Source organism: Pyxicephalus adspersus, chromosome 2 (genome assembly GCF_032062135.1).
Source record: "Pyxicephalus adspersus chromosome 2, UCB_Pads_2.0, whole genome shotgun sequence".
Taxonomy (NCBI): domain Eukaryota; kingdom Metazoa; phylum Chordata; class Amphibia; order Anura; family Pyxicephalidae; genus Pyxicephalus; species Pyxicephalus adspersus.
The window spans coordinates 100,692,111-100,713,924 of NC_092859.1; the positions used below are offsets into that span (position 1 = coordinate 100,692,111).

The 21,814-nt window shown below is 39.1% G+C and overlaps 1 protein-coding gene across 1 annotated transcript in view; it reads right to left on the reverse strand.

Moving 5' to 3' along the window:
- The window catches only part of TBC1D22A (TBC1 domain family member 22A), a 276,396-nt gene extending 256,729 nt beyond the window's left edge, over window positions 1-19,667 (reverse strand). The window contains exons 1-3 of the mRNA XM_072401624.1: window positions 19,426-19,667; window positions 14,748-14,804; window positions 796-1,136 (exon numbers count right to left, since the gene is read on the reverse strand). Of these exons, the coding sequence (XP_072257725.1) occupies window positions 796-1,136; window positions 14,748-14,804; window positions 19,426-19,487 (460 nt within the window). The 5' untranslated portion in view covers window positions 19,488-19,667. The remainder of the gene's footprint in view (window positions 1-795; window positions 1,137-14,747; window positions 14,805-19,425) is intronic.
- Window positions 19,668-21,814: the final 2,147 nt, after the last annotated feature.

The following is a 21,814-nucleotide window of genomic DNA, read 5'->3' on the forward strand; positions in this document are numbered from 1 at the left end:
AATATGTTGAGACAAGCATCTGTCCTAATCGCATTAAAATAATGTACCTGTTCGGACTTACATAGAAATTCAACTTAAGAACAAACCTACAGTCCCTATCACGTATATAACCTGGGGACTACCTGTACATCACAAGGAATCATGGGACATATAGTTTTTATTATGGTCAGGAACTTCATTTTGCAGCTACACTACTTTCCTTTAGTGTTCAGCCAGAAATATTGAAAACCTCCAGCTACCTCTAAATTGTTTTCCTACAACTTCAAACACTTTTTCAAAGTAACATATTTTTAAATATATTATTCATATGATTGTGTGCATGTTGCTCCTATAATTCCTATAAATCCAATAATTCCTAATGTGAGGACTGGGGATTTAGATCTCATTAAAGCTCAAAGTAGTGCATCAACATTAAGAATAGACATTTTTAGGTCTTAATAACAGGAAAATTAGGTACCTACATTTTTTTTTGTTGTGTGTCACAGGTACTCAGTACATCAGTGAGAACAGTACTGCCCACCATGAATTACTGCTGTGATAAAAGTATTTAAAAGTATTTTACATATTCTGCACCCAAACCTGTGTAGGGAGTCATCTCTACTTAATAAAAATTGTCACATTGTAACAGAAATTGTTACTGAGAAGAAACTCAGCAGCTCCAGTTGCAGAGTATCAAACTGGCTTTTTTATTAAAAAAAAAATGCACTGTTCTTCGCACAAAGATTTGTTTCCACAATGTCACACCCCTTCATAAAAGATTTATAATAACATAACATGACACATCCGAGTACTTACCAGATGATTTGGGTATCTGGCTCTCACTGGCTGATTTCACAATCTTGTTATCGCTGGTCACATGTGAGGAAAGCTCTTCAGGTGCCACAGGTCTGTCTCCCAGCTGTTTAATCTCTTGGAATTTGTTCTGCTCTTGTAACTTTGTATGGTTTTGGATGACTTTGTTGGCAGTTTCTATTGCAACTTCAGTATTTAAATTTTCTGCTGCCATGGCTAGCAGTTCATCATCATCCTCTCCAACATCCCATGCATCACTTGTGTTGCTCTCAAACTCTTGGAAAGTGGTGACTTTTTTCAGCTTTATAGGTGTTGTTGGAGGCTTCTGAATCGTTTTTGTCAAGCTATGAAAATGGAAAGGGAGGCAATGTGAATATAAAAGTAATGATTTCAAATCTCGAGAAAAAAAAAACACTAAAATACAGCAGGAGCTTTACCTAACAAAAACAAGAAAACATTATCACCTAGTGCTTGCCCTATAGGAGAACCTGGATTCAAGCGACAGTTGTAATAATTGTGAGTTATTTAATAAGAACCATAAAACAGGAAAAAAAAGCTTTTGGTTGCATAGTCACTGAAAAGAAAAAAACTAGCAGATGCACCACACTGCTATTATGTTTCCAGCAGTTCTTATGAAACAAATCTCAGATGTTTGTAAGAATGTCAAAGTGGTAAGGGTGAAATTAGCACACAGATCATGTGTATTGTATTATTTGGACGTCACAGACCTCTACATTTATGGAAACCAGACCGTGCATGCGTGGGGAGCTGTGTGTCGCTCAAAGGGGTAAGAAAATTTCCCCAGAGTGAGGTCATGATGCCAGAACCCACCCTCCTATCGCAGGTCTAAGCCTGCGATGGAAGACTGGGTGGGTTGTGACCAGAGCCTGGGATGCATACAAGGGACATGGTCCACAGCTCTGGGCGGTGTGCCCCCCAAGCGGGGTCCTTCTCCTGACCCTGACGGGAGGTGCACCGGCCAGAGCCGCAGACCACCAAATAATTCTTTATATATAAATTAATAATTTACAATTAGTTAACATAATATTTATAATACAGTATTTGTAAATACCTTAAAACATTAGTCAAATATTGGAATATTGTGTCTGTGGGCTTCAGGCACAAAGGTCACGACATGTTTTGCATATGGGGTATTCTGCTTCTTCAGGGGAAGAGTTCTATTTGGCAGGACTCCAATTTCAGCAGGCTTGGTGCTTTACTGGCGCAGGACGAGGGCATATTAGGACTGAACTAAGAGCAGGTACCTCAATGGTAGTGCAAATGCTATCTATTCTGCGATTGTTCATGTAGATGGACTGTGAATTCAGGATGGGATTCTTTTTTCAAGTCACATTCCATAAGTGTCAAGGATTTGTAGCTCATTCACATGTGCAGGTAGTACAATAGACGAGTGGCAGCTAAAAGTCCTTCAACTAATGTTGACGCCTCTGCTAAACATCTTGGTTTACAATGTGGAGAAAAAAATTACAGAAAGGAAATGAACGCATAGTCTTCATAGCCAAACAAATGTTATCATTACACAAAAAAATATTATTTTTCAGAATACAATATTCTTTACACAATATACAATACAACTGCCCCCTCTAAAAAGCAAAAACACAGCACTAGGTGCCATGTGTATACATGGATTATAAAATCAGAGCAGACACTACATGCTAGACCTATTTTACAAACCTGGGGCCGTGTTGCATAGGGGATTTCACCACTGGTAACACACCCCAAATTACACAGGAAAACCTTCCAATTCCTTCCCTTAACATACCCTTTTCCTCTATGGCCTAGAATGCTAATAAAATTCGCTCACAAGAAAAGTATTAAACAACAAATTATCAGGACTGTAAATCACCACTGGTATTTAAGTATCCTTTCACCTAAATTTTACCCAAACTTGTGAAAAATGTTAATATTTTGGATCAAAGTTGGGTGAAAAAACATCAATAATTTGATTCTCTAGGGTCTGATACCTAGACATTGAAACCAGTAAAAAATACAAGAGGTACCCAACAATATGCATAAATCAGTACCAATACATTTTCCAATGGAATTCTTTTTAGCAACATTAGTTATCAGACAGTACAAATTACAGCACAAAAACATTTAGGACAGTTACATAAACACTGATCAACACTTCTGCTTTACAGATATGGTGTTGAAAAAGTCCAATCAACATCCGGTACTTGAACTTGCACAAAAGTTGCATGCTACACCTTTAGGGGTTTAGAGCAGCACAAATCTGCCATGGAAGCATTAAAAGTTAAAGAAGAGGTCATTTACAGCCTCTGGAAAAAATATTTCTTTTTACTGGTAAACAGTAAAATATTTTAGTTCAACTTTTTAGATAACAAATAAGATGTCATGCAGCTTAAAAGATTGTGAGCTTAAATCTGGAAGTAGTATATTTGGTGTTAAATTACCAATTCTGTAAAAAGGAAAGAAGCTTATGTGTCCATGAAACCATTCACCAAGCAATCAAAAAACATTAAAGAACAAAATATGATCTACCCAAATCATCATTAAAACCTTATGCCCAAGATTAAAATCTCCTTAATGATAAGATTTCAAGCAATCAAAAAACAACCTGTCTAAAGGCTGATACGGTTGTGTCCTCTCCGCAACAAGTATTCTTAACTGCCTGATCCCCGGCCTTCTGTCAAAATACACTGACCTGCATGTGTGCAGCTCAGAGTTTATTGCAAGGGATACCCAGCAATCCCCACTTCCAGGACTGATTGAACTGATATGGCATCCTGGCCCAGCCAATCAAGATGGCCGAAGCTTGGGACGCAGAAGAAAAGAAGAAGACGATAATGTCCACTACAGAACAGGTGAATGGCGAGACCACGGTGACCAGCAGTGGTCCGCAGCTCTAGCCGGTGCACCTCCCCAGCGGAATCAGAAGGACCCCGCTTGGGGGGGTGCACCAGCCAGAGCCGCAGACCATGTTCCCCATATGGACCGCAGGCTCAGGGCAGTGGGCAGGTCGTGTCTCTGACCTGCAATGGGGGAGTGGATGGGTTCTAGCATTATCATGTCACTCTGGGGGAAGTTTCTTCCCCTTTGAGTGATACACAGCTCCCCGCACACAAGCGGTCCGGGAGTCTGTAGATTTAGTGGTCACAATTCCAGTGGGTAACAAGTTTACTTGCTGACTATTTGGTAATTTTGCCTTTAAATTGTTTTAACTTAAGCCATAATTTTTTGGTAGCCTTCCACAAGACTCCTAAAATAAGACAGGACTGATCAAACTGGACAGGTTCATATACATCCTTGTTTGCATATACGGTACTTTTTAGTTATGCCCACACATTTTCAATTGGAATGTCAGGGCAAACAGCAACTCAAATTCCTTGACTTTGTTGTACTTTAAGTAGACCAATCACCAAACTTTTTACTTTACGTAAAAGGGTACACAACTCTTTTATGTTAGGTAAAAAAAACTTTTTTTTTGGGGGGGGGGGGTGGTTAAAACTTTTTTTTTTATTGCTGCAGCAATAAAGACAGATTGGGAATGCACCGCCTCCTGGGATACTCATGTCACGCATTCCACGAGGCTTCTGGCTGCTCCTTCTGTGCAGGGAAAATATTGAAGAGCTCACACATGCACAGTGAAATTCGTACTGCCTCCCAATCGAACATACTGCGCAGGCACGAGATCAGGTGACAGGAGCAAAAGGCGCAAGAAGAGGAAATATTTGTGCCATCTATTTTGTTAAGTACACAAGCTTCTCCTGCAAAACCCCCACAAAATGATACACGGGCCATGCTTGACGGTTGGGATGGTATTCTTTGGCTTGCAAAATCTAAGCCATTTTCCTACAAACTGTAGTTTGCCTCTTTTATGGCAGCCTTGGAGCAGTGTCTTTTACCTCGTTGAGCAGCCTTTCAGGGCATGTCAGTATGGGACTCATTTAAACCAAGATATAGGTTCCTATTTACCATTTTTTGTATGCATCACAAGGTGCTCCACTGATGTTCTGACATTATTTGGACTTTTTATTCCAAAGTATGTTCTTCTTTAGGAAACAAAATGCATCTCCTTCCTAAGTGCTATGATGGATGTGTGGCCCCATGGTGTTTATACTTGTGTAATAATGTCTGTATTGGTGAATGAGGAAACTTCAGGCATTTGAAAATTTTCACCAAAGATGAACCTGATTTGTGGAAGTCTGCAATTTTTTTCCTTGTGTCTTTTCAATTTTTTTTTCCATTATATCAAGAAAAGAGGCGCGAGCTTGATTGTATTCATCCACATGTGGACTCCAATCAGACTAATTGGTTTTCAAACACTAATTGTCTAAATGCCTAAAGGCTTGACATTTTCTGGAAATTTCCAAGTTGTTTGAAGGCACAGTTAGGTTAAGTATGTGAACTTGTGACTCACTGGAATTGTTACATATAGTAAATAAAAAATGATAATGGTCCGTGATGAATATTGGAAGAAATTACTTTTGTCCTTCAAAGTAGATGTCCTAAAACAATATGCCTGACACCATCACTGTGAAAATGTGAAGTGCTGGGTTTGCACCACTCGTTGCGTTTCCCATGATGAGCAAAAGCTGTTTTAGTCTTCTTTTACATAAGAACTTTCTTTCATGTGTAGGTATAAAAGCAGTCATTTACATAGATACTCCCATCTCTGCAGTAGATATTTCTATTCTTTCAGTGTTACTCTTGGCATCTTTCCTGGAAGATTGGTGTGGCATTTCAGATCCTATTTTCTGTGTGGGACACTTTGGTTGCATACAGGTGGACCTTAATCAACTAATGTGACTTCTGAAGTTAGTTGGTGGGCCATATAATAATATTTAAGGGTTTTAAAGCAAATGGGATAAAAACATATGCACAACCAATTTTTACATAGTTTTGGAAAGAAGGAATTACAGTAATTTTCAATTCTAAGGTTTTAAGTATCAAGACAAAGAAATACAACATCAGATAAACAACACATAAAATATTACAGGATGTCAAAGACAAAGTCAAAATGCAAAGTATACCACACCCATAGGAATTGAGAGAGAAGTATATAAAGCAGAAGTTATGATAAGTATATAAATATAAGTTAAGTTATAAGTTTGCTGGCTGTAGTACGCAGTTGTGTGTTAAAACAATGCAAAGGAAGATTGACATGAGCCATAGAGGAAAGATATTCTATTCTACAGTGAGAATGATTTTTTTAGAAGGGGAAATCAATGGAGACAATTGACAACCTTCCCAGTAGTGGATATTCCAGCAGGTTAATTCTCTACAGGCCTCAGCATGGTAATAACAGAGCAAATAGAAAAAGAATGAACAGGTATGGCTTCTTTGGAAGGGTTGCCAGGAGAAAGCCTCTTCTCTAAAACAGCTAAGGTTTGCAAAGTTGAGACCAATGTGAAGATGCAGGACATGATGTACTGAGCCTCCTTGGGCATCAAACAGAAAAACAGATTCAACAAGGTGTTAGTACCATTTTTAGGGTTTTGGTACAAAAGGGGCTATCCTGCTAGTAGCAATCACTGGAAGATGGGTACACTGTGGTAAAGAAAAAACCTCCCACACATTACACTACCAATAGCTTGAAACAATGATACAGGGAAGATGGGGTCATGCTTTCCTTTTGTGGATGCCAAATTCTGACCCTAAAATCCAAACGTGAAAGCAAAAAAAAAAAGACCTTTCAGACCAAGCAATATGTTTCCATTCTTCAATTCTGGTGAACCTGTGTGAATTGTAACTTCAGGTGTTCAGGTTCTTATCTGAAAAGGCACCTAGCGTGTTCTTCTACAGTTTAAGTTTTGACATGCTGTGCGCTCAGAGATGCTTTTCTGCATACTTTAGTTCAAACAAGCAGTTATTGGACTTCCTGTTGCCTTTCCACCAACTCAAACCACTCTTGATATTCTCCACTTACCATTGAGATTAACAAACTTGCCTTGCCAATGTATACATACATAAATGCATTGAGTTGCTGCCATGTGTTTGGCTGATAAGAGTGTTGTGTTAACAAGCAAGCATTTTAATGGGTATACCAGATGAGATAGGAGATAGAGAGGGAGTGTGTGGGTGTTCGTTTCATTACACTTAAGAGTTACACTACATTGCAAAAAAAACATCCAAATGAAAATCCATTTTATTTATACAATATAATAGGGCATAAAAGAAGAAACACTAAGGGCGATCAAAAGTTTTGCAATTGTTTTTTAGTACAGCATAACAAAAAAATATATTTAGAAATGTAGTAACATAACCTACTAAAAAAATAATTCAGGAAGCAAGAGCTTTAATAAAAAACAATACGTATGGTGAAAACCATGTCTATATAATCTATCTTCTGATCAATGCTGGAAAAAAAGACACTTAGCAAGGTTACTATATAAGGAAAGAGTGCTGATTTAACCACTTTCAGTGGCATTAGCCACGTCATGGAGTTTGCTGGAGTCCATAGAACTAGTGCATATTGGTCAATACCATCATTCCTATTCCTGCAAAAAACTAGCTAAAATTTAACATTTCAAGTAAGTTACATTTTTCTGGCTTCTGATCAATAACCTGGAGGGAATTACTAAGTTAATTGAACTTCATGCAGTTTGTACACTGGATTCTCAAAGCACTTATTGCTCTGTAGGATACCTAACAAAGAATAGCGATGTGTTAAATGCGTGGAAAAATATCTACAAGAATTTCCTGGATCTATGGTATTTTAGAAAAATGTTTTAGAAAAAATGAAGTTAGGTCGATTGCATAAGCTGACATGATTTCCAGTCCCGAACAACAACATAAAATATATTGTTAACAGAATCAGAAGTGTTTAACAGCAATTGCTAAAGCACAGAATTGGGATGGCTATGTGCTGAGAATTATTTTACACTAAATGTTCATTTGCTTTTCACCAAAGAAATGGACCAGTCTGAGGAAATGCAGGTAGTCTATGATTATAACTACGACAAAGTTCGCTAAAGGCTTCTGAGCATATAATGAGTTTTTTCCCCTTCTAAAAAATGTCAACCTTCTTGGTGACATGGTCCTTTCAGTATGTACTGCTATAACCTTCACTAAACCCTCTATTGTAAACATTTATTTTGCATTTTGTTACACGCTATGCTTTTCTATGAACAGAAAAAAATTAATTGTTTTGATTTACTATAATATTTGCATTGCATTTTACTGCCCAAATACAGAAGCTCTGGGTTGAATTGCTTTCAAGTGTAAGCCAATAAACTGAATGACATTTGCAAGTGAATTAATTTGGTAAAATGTTGCAGTAGAAAATACATGGTTCAAAAGCAGTGGTAAACTTTTCATGTATCCTTTCACATCTCCTAAGATATACACTGATACCCTTGTCCTCCCCAGCAAGATACCCACCCGCTAACCAGTTTACATTGCTGCAGCAAGCAGCGATGTTCTTGGTGATCTCTCCCCCGTTAATCCACAGCTTCTGCTGTGGATTATCGAACCGCCTATACCTTATTGGGGCGGCCTGATTAGCAGGGAGAGGACTGGCATGATGAAGAGGGCGGATATGACGTCAACAAGCTACTTTGCGCACACTCAGTGACATCATCACCGGCACGCGTACCCCAGTACAATTTGCACGCAATCTTCTTGCCCATGTAAGGCAGAAGCAGCTATCACAGTACCGTCCAGCGTTTTTTCCGCATGGATCATGCTGCGGATCACTAACTTCAATCGTCCCCTAATACCATCCATATTCCCGAGGGGTAAGTCTTTCAAATTAATTTCAATTAGAATAGCGGTGTCCCGCTCATTATTTACAAATGATATACCTCTGACTCTTACGCTTCCATTTTACCTCGAGAAATTACTTTTTATGTATATACTGGTTAAACACTCAGTTACTCTTACTGTATACCTTGTGTTTACTAATATATTATAATAGTATTTACTTGTGCTTACTACAATATAATATAATATATAGTTAAGATATTATCCCTTTCTATACCATCTCTGCTTTAATCCTAGACTGACAGTGAATTAACGGTCATCTCATATATAAAAAATAGCATTTTTGCTCAATCCAATGATCCTGAACTGTAAAACTACTCGTTGAAGTGCCTTAATAGAATAGGATTCTATAACAACTGCCTAGTATGTGGCACCATTTATGCCAGTCTAATACCTTTGTTTTATCCTTTTCACCACAAAACTAATATCTAATATTTCCATTGCTTATGATGCTTCTCAAAAAATCAGATTACTTTTGTGGTATGTATAACACTGTGAAAAGTTTTTGTAATATCATACTTTCTGACTCACTTTTTGATGTTTAAAGAATCCACTAATGTTCTGAAAATACTTCTTGTACTCTTGTAAGATGAAAAGGTAATTTTCAATACTGATCACGACCATTTATATTTGACTGTATTTATTCTCATGTTGTCACACAGCTGCTCCGACGTTCTCTATACATCCCCTGAAGAAGCACGTTGGTGAAATGCGTCGGCGTAGAGACTTTCGATATTTACACCATCTGTTTACTTAGTCAGGCAACTATTTGTCTAGGCACAAGAGGCAACCGCCCCCCCCCCCCCCCCAAAAAAAAAAAAAAAAAAGCAAACTTGAGGAGATGCCTAAATATTAAGTTTGTTATATCAATTCGTATATTACCTACTGTTTATATTTTCACTGATTACTTGTATTGTTTATGATTGCATACCATTTGATACACTTATAAAACACTTGTTTGACTTTCTGCCACAGAAAAAAAACGTCTTTTCTCATTATTTCTATTTGATAAAGTTTGATTTATAACCAACTCCCCATATATTAGTTGAAACAAGGAAGCTTGCTACTAGAAAGTTCTGAGTACACTTTAAAGATAAATTATTTTACCAAAGTGATGGCTTCAACGCATAAGGAGGGTAGATTAATAAACCCAGTAATATCTAATAGACTAGATATGCTTTTAGATAGACAGGTCGTGTGGTAATTAAGGAACCATGACTGCAATGTAGTAAAATTTGAGTTAGAATTTAATATAGAGAAATAAATGTAAAAACATTCATACATCCACATAATTTTATAGATTGGGAATGTGTAATGCACAAGAAAACAATAATGCTGAACAGGTATTAATAGTTTTTTTTAAGAAAAAGATAATTTTTAGTAGTCATTGGACAGAAAGTGATAAAAAAATATTCCACACATGGGACACACATTTTTACGTATAATATTGTTTTTACCACTTAACTTGATTCCACACTAAAATAGAAGGAAAACAATATTCGTGGAGCTCCACTTTTATACAGAATACAGCTATGGAAAATAGAAAAATTAGCAACTGCAAAGAGACTAAACGAGGCAGCAACACTTCAATCAAATCATCATCTGTGAAAGCAAGTACATTCCTGAAAAGAGAAAATATTTATCATATCAGCAGGTATATATATATCGCATTTATGATTACAACTTTAATATGGAGGACAGTTTTTGCCACTACATTCCTGTGGTAATCTTCAAAAGATTATTTAAGTAAAAAAAATACATTTAACTGTTAAAATTAGCAGAAATAGTTATTTTTCTTTTAAACAATGGTTGCAATATTGTGCCATTAAACACTGAAAAAGCACTGGTTCACTGGTCTGCTTCCTGAAAATCTCCCTGCGCATCTCCAATGCACTAAACAAACAAGAGACAACGTTGGCATTCCATAACCCCCTGTAACATCCCTTAAGGGTGCTGGCCATTTTGTGACGGTTTAAAACGAAAAAAAAATACCAAGGGGGGAGTGACCAGTATGGATTGTCACCAACAATACTGAAATTACCTAGAAAAAGGGACTGACAATTTTAATGGCATCCACTGCTAATGCCACAAAGTTAAAAGCTCACAAAAGCAGTGCATGCTGGGATATCTGTCCTCCTCCCTGCTGCCCTTGTAATTGTGAGATGATTGCTGCTTTTGCAGCAACTTGTAAATAACTCTGAACCAGATACAACGATGTTCAACCATGTATGAGATGTTGCAGAAGGTCTTCACAAGGATGGGATATGCCCAAAATTAAATTGGTACAAGATAAAACCTGTAAAAGAAATGTGGTGTGGATAAGAGGACAACACTAAATGCCCTGGATGTGCAAGTACATGTAAGTAGTATAACAAAGCACCACATGTATGGGAGACCTGGGATGTTATTTGATTTAAATGTTCCATTGTAAGCTTCAGTGTACTCTCTTATGATTGTAAAATCAATAACCTTCAGTAAAAACAACTGGATAATTGCTAAAAGATACAAAACATGAAAACATTCAGGGAATAAATCCTACTGTGTTTGCCCAGTCAATACCAATTCATTTGTTTCATTTAGTAAAGAAAAGGCCACCATTACCAGGGGGTCTTTGTTTTCTCTTCCTCCGGTCCAAAGCTACTCAAAAAATAAATAATTCAATGAAAAAGTAAACCGTACTTTCAGAACAACTTTGTCCAACTCTAGCCCAGTATACGGACATTAGGAGTGGATCTGTTCTTCTGGGAGGAAGACAAGAAAGGCAGCTAGGAGAAGGTGGCCTTGATGGGAATATTTTGTAAATTCTTGTTAACTCTGTTACCAGCAAAAATCTGGCATGTGCTGATCTAGCCTACAAGTCATAAAAGATGGCACTTTGCCACATAAAAGCTTCTTATTTTTATCTCTGAATAAAGCATCAGCAGAGTCTGAAAACAGGTTTGGAAATTGACAAAATACACATTGATTGATTTTACCATGGAGATAGTTTTAGCACCATGTTCTTAAAACAGCAGAAGCGTTGTTTACAACACATTTTACATTGCAGCTTCTATTTAGCTAGAGCAATAAAGGAAAACAGGCTTGTGCATTGCAATTTATCAATAATAAATTGCTATACTGTAAACAAATGAACTCCGTATGCTCAGAAAGCTGCTGTGTTGAAGGTAGACTTCACATAGAGAACATTTGGAAAACAGCACGACAACTTTTACTTTATGGAACAAATTTCAAAACATGGTTGCTGTAAACCCACAAATAACTGGACACGGAGCAGGATGACTCCACTGTACAATTACCCTGCCTGCCTTAATGACCCTCAAGAAAGCAAGGAAGAGCCATCAACTGCTGTATTTACAGGATGGACACTGATTGATATCAGCTTACTACACTCACTGTGGGAAGTTTTACTCCATGAAATTATTACTGTGAAGCTCATTTAAAGTTAAAGTTATTTTCTTGAAAAGAAAAATTGCAGGCAATGTTTATTTGATATTTCCCTTTTTAAATTCCTCCATGTCAAACTCAGAATCTTTCCAATGTCACAACTGATAATCCATTGGGCATAATGTTTGTGAATTCCATGTCCCTTTTCCTTTATTTTTACCTAGTGATGCTGGAAAGAAAATATTTCATGTCTTAAGATGACCGTATTCACTCACTGTACAAAATCTATGGTTTGGCAGAGTTGCCACTCAAAGAGGCTTACCCCTATAAAAAGCTTCATATTTATTGATACAAATTACATTACTTAAAAGAAGTTTGTAGTCAGACGTTATCTTGGAAAGCATTACATTTGGACACATTTGGAGATATTGGCTATTGGACACTGGAATATCAAGGAACTTTCAGTACTTGCTGAAAATGTTTAGCTTAAAAAAAGATGATTGTAGCCACCACATCTAAGAACTGTTAAGCTGCAGCACCTTACATTTCATAGTTCACAATGGCAATATTAAATAAAATTCAGAATTCTTAAAACTTGTTAAAAGTCAGCTAGCAGCCTATTTAGTGTCACATCCAGAATTGCAATTATGAATTGTGTTTAGATCACCAAACTGTCAAGGAATGCTTTTTTCAAGATCAGAAGTATCATTCGATAATGGACAGAGCAATTCTCAGATCTACTCAGATGTCAGATGTACTCAAGACTAAGACTCTGACAAGTTTTTTTTAGCTGTGCATGTCCCTGCTGAGGACATTCACCTCACCATTGGTCCTGGTGACCACTGCGACAGGAAGGGGAAAAAATTGAGTTGTCACAGAGGAAGGGATGAGGGAAATTCATTCAAAGAAGACATTTGTTCTAGTAACAACTGCCCAAAACAGGAAGCCCTCTCCCTTTGGGCACTTTTCTTTCCATTTTCTGTATTCTCTCCAGAACAGGATAATTAAGGGAATTTCACAATGACCTTATAGGTCAAGCCCAAAAACCTATTTTGTTTTGAATAGAGTAAGTTAAGGTTATAACCTTCACTTTTGTTGGTCTATTCTTCTGGTAAATTTCCCTTCACTTCCTCTGTTTTAGACAAACAGAAAATAAGAAGAAATCTTCCCAACCTGAACAGAATATTCTTGGTAAAAGAGTTGTCAGTTGAAAAGGTGTCCAAAACTGGAGGATTACCCATCAATTTATGCTTCTGGTGACACCTAGGTTCTGGTATTTCCCTGTGTCCCCACTGTGATTTACCAGTTCTGTTTCCCGATGACACATTTCAGCAGGATTGAAAAGTGATGGGATAGTGATAATCAGAAATCAGAAGTATTTCAATAGAGACAAAGTAAGCAGATATCAAGGAAGTGAAAGGGAAAATTATAGTCCTTTCCGAACTTTTAATCGAAAAAAAACATAACTATAAATATAGTTTATGGCTTTAGTCATTTAAGGATAGCCTACAATCATACTACCTGATAACTAACAGCAGCACATACTACTATAGCAATGTTTCTCACCTCTGGTTTAGTTACCTTGATTCGTTCAAAAACAACTTGAGAGACGCAGAAATCCTTCTTTATATATCCCTGTCTAATTACCAATTGAGTGAACTGAATTTAAATTTACATGACCGGATTATTTATCATAATTCATAAACAATTCCTGTTTTCTGTGCTTTACCAAATAGTGACATGAAAGGAACCCTAACAAGTAACCAGTTTTTTTATAACAATATCAAAGGTAGATTTATGAGAGTCTTGCAAGGCCATTGGAATGTAAGTCAGGGCAACCAGCTAAATACCTAATAGAATATTTAGGTATTTAGCTGGTTTATTTAAAATATATATAAACAATATATGTACTTTTTCACCCCCAAATGGATTTGTGGTGTGAAGGTTCTGGTTATCTAGTTATCATGTATAACTAAATAGTCGGTTTAGTGTTTTAAGGTTTAGTTGTACTTTAAGGCAGAACTCCAGGACAAACAATAAAGTTAACAATGTGTGAAAACAGAAGAGGCTGCTACAATACAGGGTTGCTGCCTGAAGAAATACCCTACTGCCACTATACATTTCTGGTTGATTGATGACCACCATCTATTATTATTTATTCTTCTTCCCCTGAGCGCAGGTTACTATGGGCATAATCCCTGGCAGTGCGTTATCAAGTCTGCCCAAGTATAGAATTCTGCACATTTGTTTTCTCATTATACTTGAGCCACCTTGATGACCACCATCAAAGCACAGGAGTGAGTGGTTTATTGAAACCCCTAAATGTGGGTAGCCCACTCCAGGTAATAGTAGTATCACAAGTGTGTACAGAGTGGCAATAGTGGTGAATCACAAAAGTGACTAAACTGAACTGCAATACTTTGACAGATTTAGCTTTCCACATTACTATATGTATTTTATTTCTGGTTGAATTGCCTCTTTAATATCTGACTGAAGGCTCCTACCTTCTGGGTGCTGCTGCTTTATTATTATAGTATTAAAACATAAAGCATGTTTTTAGGACCGTGTAAATAAATTGGAATTATTTATTGCACGCTCTCAGAAGTAGGCAAAGAGCAAACTTTCACACAGTTCCTACCAATTTAACACTGAACCTTGGCAATCAACAATTCACATTTTATGACTTCCATAACAGGGAAAAGCAAACACAAATAGGTCAACTGTCCACAAGGCATAAAAACCAAGCTAAAAGCCTGCTCATATGCTTTATTCTATTTTTAATATAAAAGAAGATGAAAGGACTAAAAGAGTAAAACTTGACTTACGTTCCATGAAGCACTGGATCAAAAGGAGGATGCTGGGCGCCATATACGTGCTGAATGCTAATTTGCAGAGAAGATAAAAATACAACAATTTATTACAGAAGTATATCAATGTTTTAAGCAGTTTTAGAGACAATTCCTTATATTAACAGAATCATAATATTTTCCATTTCTGGTCTTTGTTCTATAATAAGAAACACTTATAGGTGTCAGTTCCTAGACAATGGGGTGTGTAATGCTAATGACATACAAGCAGAGATCAATGCAATGGAAAATAATTCATAGCATTGCCGAGCTTATGAACTCTGATTTCCTTTACTGGATTTATGAGTTTCTTCTGAGCTAAAACATTTCATGGGTGTTGTCCATAGTGCCTAAACCAGCAACCTTAATTATACAACTGCCTGTCTTATAAATAGAAAGCATATACACCAAATCCAGCCTCTTATACAAATCATTCTTTAGTCAGATTAGGCACCACAAATTAGCAAGTAGTGGCTTGTCAAAAACACAAACACACACATATATAGATCAAAGATGTTACAGTTTTGTTTGCCAGTGTGATTAGATGTAGAAATACCAATACCCAAAAGGCTACACTGCCAATGTAACCCCAATATAGCCTTTTAAATATGCTGCAATAGGGAGCAGAAAAGCCTGCAAACTCCAAAAAATTTGACAAATTAACCAACTTCTATGGTCATTAGCTTTGGTCCTGCTCCTTTTGCCTCCAGAACATCACTATTGTTCTCCCATTAAGTGTTATATCCATAACAAGGAGAAGAAATAAGAAGGGTAAACATCAACAGCAACCAATAAAGCTGGTCAGTTCCACTAATTAATGCCAAGCAGCGGTTACTAGATTAAATGAATAGGTTAGAAACTAACCCCCAAATACACATCTATACCAATCTGCAATAGCTTCTCTTACTCCAGCTTCCCAGAGTTATCTGTAGCAAAGCCACAACCAGCAATACTGCTCGCTTTCAGGCAATGATCCTTTTCTGCACTGCTAATGCCTCACACTTCATTTAACTGCATATTGCCCTTTTGGAGTCAGCTACCAAAAAGATTTGCTATGGAAGTAAAAAGCTGGGGCTAGGGAAACATAGAAAAAAATATATGTATGTAGTTTTCCTTTAACCCTCCTTCAAATTACAAACATTTTAAAAAGGCTGTTGTACCTTCATTAAACATGCATGGTTTGAAGGAGAGTTTTTTTTCAAGCTAAAAACGTTCTTTGGAATTTTTCATGATTTAAGCAAACTAGTGTTCCACTAGGAGGAGTTTCCTTAAGTTCCTGTCCCAGAAACACAACAGGAACTAAGAAGAAATCTTTTCATTAGAAAACTACCCCTCTATTCCTGGCCTGGTAACAACTATATTATTTTGGATTTCAAACCATTTTTGGTGTCAATGGTTACCATTACAAGCAGAAAAGAACAAATCTTTCCGGCATTATTCATTGGGGTAACATGAAGGTAAAGTGGGATCCTTGTTATGCCTCCCTTCCCTATTTACCCCGACCGGCGTTAACACTTCTGCCGCCGGGTTAAGGGGACATTCCCTCTCCTCTGTATGCATTGCAGGGAAGAGGGATTTCCCTTCGGGGGCATTCCTGGTGGGGGCAGAGCCATCGGCGCGGGCCCCAAGAGAGAGTACGGCCTAATGTGCTTCTTGACCTCCTAAAATGGCCTAGTAGCCAAAAAAAGTTTGCTGACACCTGATCTAAGGGATGGATTTTGGTCTGCATAGGATGTTGCAAAGAACATATGTATACAAAAAGCACATACACATTTATGCTGTGGCATGCTATGATAAGCATTTTTTTCAGATTTAAAAGTTGACTGTGCATTGTTCCCCTGCTTTTTTTCCAGAACTCTTCTCTTCCTCTTTTAACCTACTGATATCCGCCCTTATTCTAAAGAATTTGTGAAGTCCATTTTGGTTTACTTCTGCAAAACCATTTCCCATTTCTAAAGACACATGACAAGACAATTTTAGGTAAATTCCTACAGGTTTTCAGTCTGAGTGCGAAACTCTAAAATAAGGTCTGCCAAGAAGAAAAAAAAAACATCCATAGCTGGCAACCCCTTCCCTGAAAATTATAGCTGTCAAGATGTCCTGCTGATCCTCGGGTTGAGGAAAACTTTGTCATTTACAGAGTCAAAGTAATTGTGCAACAAGTGAAAACAGAACTCCTAATCTGCATGATTGTTCCAGGTCTCAGTGACCCTCAGTAGTGAAGGGAGAAGATCAGTATAGCAATAAAGCAATCAAATAGTGGCAGCATAATGGCTAGTCAGCCTGAAAGTGCCTCCAAACTGCAAACTGGCAGGATCAACAAGTGATTTACACCTACAAACACAAAGTATGGCTTCAACAGAAAGCAGAAGGATGTAATGTACCAAACACTGAAGTTATTTTTTTGCTGGAATTCCATAATGGGATAGATAGACAGATAGATATTTTCAAAACGAAACTAATGACTGTGCATGTGTACAGCAAATTCTATTTACAATAAAGAGACCCTGTCACCCACTTCTGCTCTCACAACTAAACACAGGATGGGCATCTGTATTAAGCAGAGTTCTCCCAGGCCCCTTTTAGCTGGGTGCACCACCCAGCACTTTTAAATAACTACTGTTTTTGGTTGGGTATGGAAAAGTTGGGTCACAATACAGAGGCTGGCACCCACCTACAGATTCTACCCACCCAGCCTATAAATATTTCTGCTAGGCAAACCTTTCAAATTGTTATTACCAGCAGGTATTTGAGCATTCTAAGCAGGGGTGTCAGTCCTGGAGTTTAGCCAGAGAAGGAACACTTCTAGATTTGTTTTGAATCGGGGGACTTCCAGGGGGTGATGTTGCAGATGGATTGGAGGTGCCAGAGTTGTTGCTTTTCTGGCTGACTCATTGGTCTGATAGCTTTGCACATGTTGGTCTGAGAATTATAATCAAGGGGGTGCTGGTGGATTTAAACTAGGCACTGATAACCTCTGGTCACAAAGGGTTAAATAAATTCCCCCATAGGTTTTAAAGGGAAACTTCTCAATTACTTCTGTACATCAGAGTCTGAAACTAACAACAAAGCACAGAAATAAGATCCTGAGGATGAGATATAAATATTATACACTGAAAGGTATTCTTAGTGCAGAAACCCACAACAAATACAGGATATTAGCACAAATGCTGATTGGATGTTATAAAAGACTAAACATGCTGGGCCTCCAAAGAAAGGGGCTGGACAGGGACAGCGAGACTGGGGCGTCAATGGCTGATGATATTGGACATGCTCCAGCCAGGAAATCACATAGGCGCTCATACAAACTACTCCTTCAGAATCCCTCAATTTTTACCACTTGGTGGGCAGTACAAAGCCCTGATGAAAGGAGGGCATCGGAACTCCTGGAACGTGTCAGCTTTTTGAGGTTTTTGTCTCTGCACAGTCACTACTCGAGGTTTGTCTTGCTCCTGAAGTCCTTACTGGGAACATTTTAACTTACTTCCTGTCCTGGTCACACTAGGTTGTCTGCCATACTGACAAAGCTTCTAACCCTGCTATACCAGAAACAAAGTGCAAGCCAGAGCTGTGCTACTGATATATTTTCATCCAGCCTTAAGCCTTGCATAGTTGTTCAGGCTCTTCTCCAGTACTGGGAATACTCTGATTTTACTGTACACTATAAGCTTCACACAGTGTGCATCAGAAGCTGCAGCAAATCAAAGCTTCATTTCCCGGCTAATGAGCATGCAGCATAATCTAGCCCAGGCAAAGGGAAACTTTGGCTGGTTAGGCTATTTAATCCAGCCTCTCAAATATTGGTACATCACTGTCCACTGGCAAAAGACAAATAAAAGTGTTTTTAATTTTAAGTAATGGCTTTTACACATTAATTTCTATATGTTTAAACAAACACTCTCTGTCCATCTGATACTGGCCCAGGCCTTGTGGCCCCTGAAGAAGTCACCCACCCCTGGTCTAGTCCCCTTTCTCCCCTTGATGCCCCATGGCAGGCCCCTTTCATTCATTGGATTTCAATCCTCTCTCGGTATCAGAGCCTCCTGATTTATGGAAGATATGTACGGCCCTCACACTAGCCATCTGCCAGTATTACAAGGACCAGGTCATGTGATTGGGTGTCATGTGGGGAGGGGGGCAGATTACATTTCACATAACCCAATCACTGATCAAATCTTTACCATAGCGATCTTATTCCAAAAAACATTTTCCTATCCTCTAATCTGCAACTTCCATGTCAATAATGATCCTGCCATGAAGCTCCTCATTCAGGCACTTCCTGTTATGAGTTATCAGTGCGGTGTCCCATCTGTCACAGACAATGAAAGGGGACTAGTAATGACTAGTAAGTAGACTAGTAATAGCAGGTTAATACACAGGCTTCATCTGGCACTGTAACCCTCACAATGCCAGGTCTGGGAGATGCCATGGCACCATCACCGAGCACAGGAAATGTCTGCTAGGAGGATGCAGGGGACTGGCAGCCCTGACAAGTCAGACTAAGTATTTCATCCCTGAACAATGTGTCTTCTATACACAGATTTATAATTCAGATCTCCTGCTTATTATTGGGCATCACCCTGTCCCCCTATCCCCGGTGACAGGAGAGCTGTGCAGGCTCTGTGTATGGATGCTGACACTTCTCCATATTACGCACCTTCCCGGTACTTTACTGACGTTCCTTTTCCAGAACTGCTTTCTTCCGGCGTCGCTCGCCATTTCCTCTCCACATCACCGATTCCCCGGGACAAATAGACGGAGCGCAGCCGGCTGCTAAATTCTTTTCCCAAAACCTCCTATCCACTGTGTCTGGAAGTCGCCATGTTTGGACAGGCAACAACCAATCCCGCCATTGGTCTAGCTGACAAACTGGGGAATGTCGTCCAATCAGAAGTGGCGATGCTTGGCATCACGGAAGTCAACAAACTTTTGCCAGCACTTAAAGGTCCCTGTTACAAATCTGACGTACGGCAACCCAACGGGACGCCCATTCCTTGCGTCAAGGAGAATACGCATATGGCTGAAATGTGTCGTCTGCCAGGCGGCCGCCATATTTATGGTTATCTCGTATTGCACCACATAAGGACGTGTCACCACACAAATGAATTCGAGAAAATTAGATATATGTGCACTGGGTAGTTTAGGTCCTGACATTGGGGTTCATTTTCATGAGAATTGAATTGCCTTGTTTTATTTTCTAATAAAAAGAGGTCCTGTCACCACACTATACCGTTACATATCACACAACATTGACATCTTTGGACACTGAAGATACCAGAATGTGTGTTGGTCATTTGTCATGAACATTGGTGTGGTTTGCTTGAACATGGTTTAAGTGGAACTAAAGTTAATCATTAATATTGCAGAAAGGGATGGGCATGTTTTATCTGTGTAATCTCTCCAGGTTTCTGAAATCAAAGCTGTGTCACGCACAGAAAGACTGGGGGGCGCCACGGCTTGCACGGAGGTGGTGTGAGCCCTGAGGAAGGCCAAGTCACTAAGCAGTGACCAGGTCCTCTCTAGAGCCTCTAGTGGTGAGGATGTTGTGCTGCTGGTTGTCGCCAGGTTGCGGTCCTTGGGCACACCAGTGTGGGTAGGAAGATACACTGTACCAAATCACTAAGCAGAAGAATTGTCAAGGAAGGCCGGGGTCAAGGCAGGCAGCAAGCAAGAGAGGTCAGGTCACAAGCCAGGGGGCAAATACCAGGGATCCAGGAAACAGACACCAGTGACACGGGGCCACTGCAGACAGAAGGAACACAGGAGACACTGGAAGCAACCGGAGGCACAGTGACACAGGAACAACCACAGACATAGAGGAACACTGGAACAGCACAAGGGAATGGGCTGGAAACAACAGACTGGGCAACAAGGAGGTAATACGGGAGCTGGACAGAGGAAGCACTGAACGAAGCAACAAGTGTACAGGAACATGCTTAGTAGAGCTAAAGGGCCCGGCAGTCACGGAGACACGTTGCACGGACGCTGAGTGCTGTGTCTGAGCTAGCTTAATAGCCAGGGATGATTAACCCCCCTAGCGGTGTCACTAGGGGTGGATTTTTCAGGCAAAAATCGTTATTCCCGAGTCACACTCAGGGTAGCTTTCAACTAAAAAAAAACCCACTTACCTTGCTCCGTTGTCGTCCCTGCAGGTCCTAGGGACACATCCTTCCTCCTTGGTCTCCAGCCGCGCAATACAGTGTTTTGTTATTTAAAGTTTATTATTAAATTTGTTAAATCTAATAAATATTGGTGAGTTATGCCTAAGGATTATAGCCTGCAATAAAAAATAAATTTCCATGCAAAAATTTGTACCGCTTTTTGCATTGAAATTTGAATGAAATTAGACCGCTAGGGAGGTTAAGAGGCTATTTCCTGATTGGCTAGCGGATTAGGTGAAACAGTCAGAACTGCCCACATGCGCAGGAGAGAGACGTCTGCGCATTAGTGAGGTAAGTGTGGCACTGAGGTGAGCATGTGCAGGGTCATATTTGGTTGCCAGGGAAACCCAGTAATCCTGGCTTCCCTTGCACATGCCGGGGATGAATGAACTCCCATGTGCCTGCACGAGAGACACGCCATCCCAATGGGAGCAGTCAAGATGGACGAAGATAATTTGTGTGAGAAGATTAGCAGGAAGATGGCAGGGCCCTGCAATGGAAGATGAATATGTGAGAGTTGCAGGTTTGGTTCCATTTTAAACTAAGCCTAAGTAAGAAAACTCACAAGTAGATGGGCTCTTTAAAAAAACAAACTTACTTGTCTGTTCTTAGTTTTCTTTATTATGTGCGGTGAGCTGTGCTCTCAGTGTACAATCCAGACATAGCTTGCTGTTGGGAACGAATGAGCTACAGAAAATACATCATTCCAGCATAGCCAGTCAACATGGCTGAAGATCCTAACCTTAGAAGAGGACGTAGGGAGATGCAAGTGATAGAGCAAGGAAAGGTGAATTTAGTTCTGCTAAAAAGTGTCCGATCCTCCAAATTTTTTATACTCTACACAAGCTGGACTCCATGCGATTACAAAATACACATCATTAATGT